Below are 8,920 nucleotides of genomic sequence, written 5' to 3' on the forward strand. Positions count from 1 at the left end.
TGGTGCCCGGCTATCAGAAGATACAGCGTCTGGGGTCTTAAAGGCTTGAAGATAAATAAGCAGTTATCTAGCTCAGAAGCAACAAAGCCCACATGAAAGAAGCACACCAGCCTGTATGATCACGAGGTGTTGAAGGGACCAGATGTCAGGCATCAAAGAACAAAATATATCATGATGAATGAGGGGGAGTGCGGAGTGGGGACCCAAAGCCCATCTGTAGGCAACTGACATCCCTTACAGAAGGGTCGCGGGGAGGTGATGAGCCAGTCAGGGTGCAGGGTAGCAATGATGAAACATACAACTTTTCTCTAGTTCTTAAATGCTTCCTTCCCCCCACTATCATGATTCCAATTCTACCTTACAAATCCGGCTAGACCAGAGGATGTACTGGTAAAGATAGGAACTGGAAATCAGGGAACCCAGGACAGTTGAACCCTTCAGGGCCAGTGGCAAGAGTGTTGATACCAGGAGGGTAGAGGGAAGGTGGGGTAGAAAGGGGGAACCAATTACAAGGATCTTCTGTTGTCCTAGGGGACGGACAACAGAAAAGTGGGTGAAGGGAGCCGCCAGACAATGTAAGACATGACAAAATAATAATTTATAAATTATCAAGGGTTCATGAGGGAGTGGGGAGCGGGGAGGGAAGGGGGAAATGAGGAGCTGGTACAAAGGGCTCAAGTAGAAAGAAAATGTTTGGACATGATGGCAACATGTGTACAAATGTGCCTGATACATTTGATGTATGGATTGTTTTAAGAGCTGTAAGAGCCCTCAATAAAATGATTTTTTTTTCAAAAAGAATATTCTTCTTGTCTCTAGCAATGTACTCTAAAGATTTAATTTAAAGGAATATGTTAAACACCTGAAATTAGTCACCATGGAATAGTATGTCTAAACGAGAAGTTTTAGAACCTAACGTATGTCAGTTGAATATGTTGCTATGTAAAAAGGTAATTACCAGTCCTATTTCATAACATAGAAAAGAATGGGCAAGTCAGTTTTTGAAATTTTACAATATGTAAAAATATGCAAATGTGCAAAAGTCTCTCCATTGTGAATTTTGTGAAGAAATAGCAAAGGGGAAGAGCTGCAATTAATGGATATAACAACATTTTATTTTTATAAACGTTCTTCAGCAGGTCTGAAAGGAAACTTACCAAAATGGCAGTGTTTTTTTCTAAGTAAGGGAAATATAGGAGCTTCTTTTTGCTCACTTTTCTCAAGTTTTCTAAAATGGTCATACAGAGCTTTTGGATGAAGAGCTTTCACCACAAAATATTTTTGAAAAGTTTTCTTTAATTAACAAGAAATGCGTCTTCACCCTGACAACACTGTGTGCACAATAAATAAAGCAAGGTAGGTGAAGGTGGGAAAAGTGCACAGTATGACTTCCCCACTTCCACAGTCACATTGAGAACTCTTCCCGGAGATGAATCCTCTGATGCTGAAACACATTGGAGCTGTGCCGGAAGGCTTTCCCACACTCGCTGCATTTGTAGGGTTTCTCTCCAGTGTGGATTCTCTGGTGCTGGATAAGGTAAGTGCTCTGGCTGAAGGCCTTCTTGCAATCAGTGCATTTGTACGGCTTTTCTCCATGATGAGACCTCTGGTGGTGAATGAGTCTGGAGCTGTTGTGAAAGGCCTTCCCACACTCACCACACTTGTAGGGCTTCTCCCCAGTATGGATCCTCTGGTGCTGGATAAGGTGTGTGCTCTGGCTGAAGACTTTGCCACATTCATTACATTCATAAGGCTTCTCTCCAGTATGGCTTCTCTGATGTTCCACAAGTTTGGTTTTTTGGATGAAGGCTTTCTCACATTCATTACATTTATAGGGTTTCTCTCCAGTGTGAATTCGCTGATGTTGGATAAGGTTAGAGCTCTGGGTAAAGCCTTTTCCACATTCTTTACACTCAAATGGTTTCTCTCCAGTGTGAGTCCGCCGATGTCGGATAAGAATTGAGCTATCACTGAAGGCCTTTCCACAGTCATTACACTTGTAGGGCTTTTCTCCAGTGTGAATTCTCTGGTGATAAATAAGGGAAGAGTAAGCACTGAAGTGTTTCCCACAATCACCACACTTGTAGGGCTTCTCTCCAGTGTGAATCCTTTGGTGCTTCATAAGGTTGGGCCTTCTATTGAATGTCTTCCCACACTCATCACACCTGTACGGTATCTCCCCAGAGTGCATCCTTCTGTGGTTGATAAATTCACAGCTCTGGCTGAAGGCTTTCCCACACTCATCACACTTGTAGGGTTTCTCCTCACTGTGAAGCCGCTGATGTTTAACAAGGTTAGCACTGTACCTAAAGGTTTTCCTGCAGAAGCTACAGTAATGCAATTTTTTTCCAATAGGAATTTTCTGATCTCCATTAACAATTGAATTTACATTGTAATTTTCCCAAAAATCATGAACTGTATTTGTTTTTTTTAACCTGTGTACACGCTTATGGTTGTTGAGGTACGATCTCTGTTCAAAACTTTGCTCACATATATCACATTTATAAGGTCTCTGATCTAGGAAGGAGCTTAACCCCAACCTGAGGCTTCCCCCAGACTCCTGGTCCCTTTCCTCACCAGTCACCATAACCAGTTTAGGGCCTTTTTGCTTGTCCAGGTGCTCTTCCAGATCACCAGGCTCTGTGTGTTCTCCTACATAAAGTCCTTGGGGAATAGCCTCCCTGAGTTGAGCCCTTTGTTTCTTATCCAAGAGCTTCCCTGAAGTCAATTCCTTGAACTCGGTCCTGGTCCTACTATCTGGAAAAAAAAAAGTAGAACATCTCAAGATCACTTACTGACTATAGGAGGAGGGTATCAGGATGTTGCTTATCACCTACAGAAGAGAAAATTCATCATCTCCAAAGTTCAAACAGTCTTGCAGAGATGAGTGCCTGGCGCACAGAGGCTCAAGAACCTTTCCAGAGACATGATTACATGACAATGCATAGATCTCAACCCAGGTCTGATTACTTTTACCACCTATGCTCTTCTATTATGTGTGTTGAGTCCAGAAAGGGAGGGATAGAGATTTGAGGTCATAGTGGAGCAATCTCTGTGAGTCACTTGAGTTTTGAGGAGCTAGTGGCTCACCAAAGTAGCCCAACTTGGGCCTGCCTGCCTGTCTTCTGCTCTCAAAACCTGCCTCAGTGGGATTGTAGGAAGGCTGTCCGCAACACTGCCAAAAGGACAGAAGATGTAGGCTTTACAGCAACATGGAGATAAGAGAAAGCAGGGACCCTGACAATCATGAGAGCATTTGACAGACAAACAAAAGTCAATAAAAAGAAATAAAACTCCCTTGTAGCAACCAGCCCACTTTAAAACATGGCAGACAAATCAGTCACCTTGCTGGACGGGTAGAAGGCCAGGGACATGCTATCACTAAGGAAAATTGGTTTAAAAGCATGAGTGGACTCAGTGACAGGACCACACCTGTTGGGCTACTTTGGTGAGCCATTAACTCCTCAAAACTCAAGTGACTCACACAGATTGCTCCACCATGATCTCAAATCTCCATCCCTCCCTTTCTGGACTCAGCACACACATCCTGAGCTCCTCCTGTATCAGTACTTAGCAAGAGAAGGGCACTGGGAAGTAAAGCACCCAGGTTGGGTCCTGTTATGTGGCTCTTCAGAGATCAACACCAGCTGTTTGGGTTTATTTTTAAATACTTTTATTGGGGGCTTTTACATCTCCTATCACAATCCATACATTCATCCAGTGTTTCAAGCACATTTGCACATATGCCACCATCATCATTATCAAAGCATTCTCTATGCACTTGAGCCCCTGATATCAGCTCCCCATTTCTTCCCCCTCACGAACCCTTGATAAGTTATAGATTATTATTTCCATATCTTACATCATCCTCCATCGCTCCTCACCCACTTTACCATTATCCATCCCCCTGGGAGGGGGTTATAATTGATCCTTGTGATTGATTACCCCTTTCTTCCCCCACCCTCCTCTAATCCTTCTGCTATCTCTACTCTCATTGTTGCCCCTATCCTGGATTCCCTGTGTTGCGGGCTCTTCTCTGTAGCAGTGTGCATGCTCTAATCTAATAGGATTTGTAAGGTAGAATTGAGGTCATGATAGTGGGGTGAAGGAAGCACCAAAGAATTAGAGGAAAGTTGTGTGTATCATCGGTGCTATACTGCACCCTGACTGGCTCATCTCTTTCCAGTGAACCCTCTGTGAGAGGATGTCCAACTGTCTACAGATGGGCATTGGGTCTCCACTCCATGCCCCCCATCCCTCCCTCTCCCATTCACCATGGGTATGGTTTTGTTCTGGGTCTTAGATGCCTGATACCTGATCCCATCGACACCTCATGATCACACAGGCTTAACACCAGCTGTTAATACTTTGACTCAACCCTGGTCCCTACTTGCTGAGGCAACTTACCAACCTCTGAGAGCCTGTTTGTTCACCCATCTGAATATCGTGGGTCATAACAACTGCTCCTTTATAGCACTTTCATGAGAAGGAAACAGGATTAACGGGATAACTGTTGAGTGCTTACAAAAGACAATTTCAGGTGCTTTGAGCTAGTAGTTCCCTAACAGGATATTATCAGCAAAGTGCCAGAAATATAAATGTGTCTGATGATCAATAGAACCATTTATGAATTTATTGAATGACCTTCACCTTTGCACTTGTGTGTACTCACTACTATGTAGTCACTGGATACAGTGACTGAGAATTATGTATGGAAATGGAAATACATTTAGTGGAAACACAAAAGGCAGATGCTCAACAGTGCACATGGAGTCACAACATGCCTACTAGTAAGCAGGGCTTAAGTATGAGTATGAGCAGGCCAGGTGGGGCAGGACATATTTTGAAACATGTTTGTCTCTCAGTGCTGAGCTTTGGGCCGATGTATATTCCCTCACTTTGTTAGCAAGGTCTTTAATCCTCAGGTGGGTTAAATGAGAAAAGAATGAGGTACTGCTCTCCACTACTGTGTCCTCCTCTTTGTAGGGCTTGGCTTTGGGAGAAGGCTAAACCCTGGTTCCTGCATGGTCTACGGGGTGCTGTGGGCCCCAGTGCTCCCTCACAGAACACTCATCCCTCTGCAGCCCTTCACCCTTCTCTAAACTAGCTCCGCCCAGATCACCCTAATCCACATCTCCTGTCCTAAGTTTTCCACACCCACCCTCCAAGACAGTCCAAGACCATTCCCACTGAGGGCATTTGGGATGCTGGAGGGAGCTATCCCAGGCTTGGGCAGAAGCCTCTCTCTTAACCCTCCTGTGCTGACCTTAATGTATATTCTTCCAAATTCCTGAGGCATTAACCAGATACCTTGAACCCCCACCAATGCTAGTTCAGCAACTGAGCTGGGTGTGTGGGCAGTCCTCCCTCACTCACCTGAGCAGCCAACTTGCCCTTTGGTACCCTGCACCTCCAGGACCCATGGTTCATCCCCACTTTCCAACTGTGAGATCACCTCAGGCTTTGGCCCTGCAAGTGCTGCTCCTGGAAAGGAGATAAGTCCGATGGTTGGAACTAGGACATGAACCTAATCAGCTCAGCCTAGCACTGGAGTTCTGGGGGAGGGAGCCATTCCAGGGAAGTCTAGAAACCCTCTAGAAGGAAGGCTCCAGCGTGGACCGGGAGTTCTCATGAAGAAGAAGAGCTACACACTGAATCCAGGAGCTCAAGGGCTTGGCAGAAGGTGGGAACCCCCCCAAGAGGGGGTCAGAGACAGGGTAGGGAAACACTGACCTAGGGAGGCTCCCAGCTTCACTCAACCCTCCTTCCCACAGAGTAGGCATGCCCAGAGTTAAAATGGCCCACCCCCAGGCCCAGGGGATGAGGAACCTCTGTGGCCTGGGCCAGTCCCCACCAAACCTTCAGCCCCTCAGCTGTTCACAGAGATGCGTTCTGTTGAGTGGCCTTACCTAGCGAGACTAGGTTTCCATAAGTCTCCAGCATCACTTCCCTGTAGAGCACCCTCTGTGCAGGGCCCAGGTGGCCCCACTCCTCCCGAGAGAGGAGCACAGCCACATCCTCAAATGTCACTGCACCCTGGAACAACAGGAGCTGCTGCAGCCCAGGACCCAGCCTAATGGGGAGCCCGGGGGTAGGGGGAGCAGAGGTATCCTGGGGTGGCAGCACAAGACCTCCAGGGTCACCCTTCCCTGCTGTCAAAACCCCAGCCCAGAAACATGGCTGTTCACTCAAGTGGGATGCTCTCAGGAGCTCACATACCCAGAGAAGACACTCACGTGGGGCTGGGCAAACAGGAGCTCTGCTGCCATAGCCAGGTACCCTGAGTGTCCCAGGGGCTGCAGGTGGGACTTGGTCACACAGGTGCTGAGGGGAAAGAAAGAAACATGTAGATTCCCAGCCTGGCCCTTTCTTCCACAGTTGGGGCTGCCCTGCCCCCATGTCCTCGATGGCCCCTCCTGCCATCACCAGTTCCAGTCTGGTCCCAGAGCACTCACTACCCACAGCCTCTGCTCTCTGCCCCTGCCAGGCACAGGAATCTCTGTTCCATGCCTCTGGATCCCCCTTCCTAGGCCTGTCCCCACTACATATGTGGACAACCCTCCTCCAAATAAAATAGCCCCTCAGGGTGTCCTCCTTGGCTCTGTGAGCTGACTTGTTCTGGGGGAGGGCAGAGAACCCCATTTGCTTGGTATGAAAGCTCAGAGATGTCAAGAAGAAAAGGAAATAAAAGCCAAATATGTGTGTGTGTGTGTGTGTGTGTCACAAGATAAGTAGTAGAGATATGTTCCAATAGATGAGTACTTAAAAGAAATATAAAATAATTAAACTCACCTGTAACAAGTGCAAGGAGTCCTGTTGGCACAGTGGTTATACATTGGGCTGCTAATTGCAAGGTCAGTAGTTCGAAACCAAGAGCTGCTATTCTCTCTGCAGGAGAAAGATTGGACTTTCTACTCCTGTAGAGTTTACATCTCAGAAACTCATAGGGACAGTTCTACCCTGCCCTATAGGGCCACTAAGAATTGGCAGTTTGGATTCGAAGCTGAAGACTCTCCAAACACAAGTGCAACTATTTGATCTAAAATAACAGAAAAGATAAATACAAGTAAGAGAGACCTGAAAAACATGAATTAAAACAAACCTGGTGCAACTGCATACCTTTTCCTATATGTTTTAAGCCTTTTACTAAAGTATGGCATTTTTACAGTAGAGACAAGTCATAAGTGTGACAACTCAATGGAAAATGGTCAACAGCACAGTCTCACATAACCAGCACCCAGGTGCTCTGTACCCCTAATCACCGTCCCCAAGCAGAAACAGTGCCTCTTTCCTGACTTCCACCCTACAGTACAGATGGGTCCTTTCTAAGTGCTCAGTATGGTGTAACTTTCATATGTATTGCTGCATGTGGTTTAGCTATAGCCATTCAAGGAATGAAAATATAGGGTTTTTTTGTTTTGGTTTTTTTTATCAGCTTCTTCCTCTTAGTTTTGAATCCCTTTGAGAGACACTTTTTATTTAGCTAGCATTTTTTTAAAAAAATATGGTTTTAAGAAGCAAAACCATCTAAATATTAATTGAGAAATGCTAATAAACACCTGATAAAACAGAAATGAAAGCAAGTCATTAATAGGAACAAAGACAGACACTGCATATTACTGAGACAGGAACTCACCGAGTAGCTGTGATAATAATGACCATACAAATATCTAACCAAAAACCACTCAAAATATCTAAAGGCAAAGCTAACTGAATACTGAAGAGGAACTGCACATCTTCTATAGGGGATTTTAAACACACTTTCCCCTGAAACGAGTCTATCAAGTAGAAAATCCTACACTTGAAAGAATAATGTATTTATTATCAATATATGCATTGAATATTACCCAAAGAACCCAAGAAACAAACCACATACCAAGCAACAAAGGAAGTCCCAACAAATCCCAAACGCTGGTATCACTTGGCCAAACCTTCTCTGATGAGGAGCCACCTCTGCAGAAGTGGAAATGACGGCCGAGGGCAATGGACCCTTTCTGAACTGAGCTTGGGCTTGAAACCAGCCTGATCTAGGCACTCCACACAACTAGAACCAAACTGAGGAGTAATTCAAGGAGAGATGAGTGAAAACATGGTCTTAAGAAGCAAAAACACACCAATGCCAACTACGTGGACACCTGCCCCTCCCCCAGATGAATTCACTTCAGAGGACAGCACTGAAGCTGCAGCTCAGGGACAGGGACCTGTCTGATCAGAGCACACGGCAGAAAATGAAGGGGGAGGAAGAGAGAGTGGAGCACATCCTGGCCCACCAAGCCTTGAGGACAATATTCCTGCTCAGAGCAGCCAATCCACAGAGAAAACCATATGGCTGGCCCCACTATGAGACACGACATCCCTCAGGGGACATAACTCTACAGGGGACAACACCGGAGACACAGTGTGGGAACTGCACCCGATCTGATCCCACCGCACCGAGGCAAAACACTAAGGGTGTGCAACAGAACAGCAAGGGAAACAGAGAGAGCAAAGAAGTCCCCAGGGAATACCAAAAATAGACTTTGGGGCCAGGGCTTGACCCCCCATCAGACTCAACCAGAAAACACTCCTAAAGGCCAGCAAACAGTCCTCGAATTAACTACAGGCTTTTCTTTTTTTGGTGTTGTTGGGTTGTTGTTTTTTTGTCATTGGCTTTTTGTTGTTATTTTGTTTTCTTTTGTTGCTCTGTTTTGCTCTGTCTTGTTTTTGTGCATGTTTTTATCTCTTCGTGTCTGTCTAAATAACATAGGTTGGATGAACAATCTGGAGGAGAAAACAATGGGACCAACGGTTCCAGGGAGACATGGGAGAGGGAGCAGTGAGGGAAAGGAAGTGGAGTTAACAAACCCAGGAACAAGGGAACAATCCAAATGGTGGTGAGGGTGTAGGAGGCCTAGTAGGGCGTGATCAAGGGTAATGTAAC

General features: G+C 45.7%; 1 protein-coding gene across 1 annotated transcript; it reads right to left on the bottom strand.

Annotated features, from left to right (window-relative positions):
• Positions 1-994: 994 nt before the first annotated feature.
• On the bottom strand, positions 995-6,827 carry ZNF34 (zinc finger protein 34). The gene is made up of 5 exons (XM_045286995.1): positions 6,793-6,827; positions 6,237-6,324; positions 5,910-6,036; positions 5,377-5,484; positions 995-2,757 (listed from the first exon to the last, which is right to left on the bottom strand). Exons 2-5 carry the CDS (start codon positions 6,267-6,269, stop codon positions 1,406-1,408), a joined length of 1,620 nt encoding a protein of 539 aa, XP_045142930.1. The 5' UTR covers positions 6,270-6,324; positions 6,793-6,827; the 3' UTR covers positions 995-1,405.
• Between the last annotated feature and the right edge of the window lie 2,093 nt (positions 6,828-8,920).

Source organism: Echinops telfairi, unplaced genomic scaffold (genome assembly GCF_000313985.2).
Source record: "Echinops telfairi isolate 266 unplaced genomic scaffold, ASM31398v2 ScPeMD7_1;HRSCAF=3_0, whole genome shotgun sequence".
Lineage (NCBI taxonomy): Eukaryota > Metazoa > Chordata > Mammalia > Afrosoricida > Tenrecidae > Echinops > Echinops telfairi.

Coding starts and splice junctions, on each gene's coding strand:
- ZNF34 (XM_045286995.1), bottom strand. CDS start 6,269: ATGGCAGCAGAGCTCCTGTTTGCCCAGCCCCAC. Junction 5,485..5,909: donor TGGAAACCTAGTCTCGCTAG/GTAAGGCCACTC, acceptor TCTCCTTTCCAG/GAGCAGCACTTGCAGGGCCA. Junction 2,758..5,376: donor AGGGCAAGTTGGCTGCTCAG/GTGAGTGAGGGA, acceptor TTTTTTTTCCAG/ATAGTAGGACCAGGACCGAG.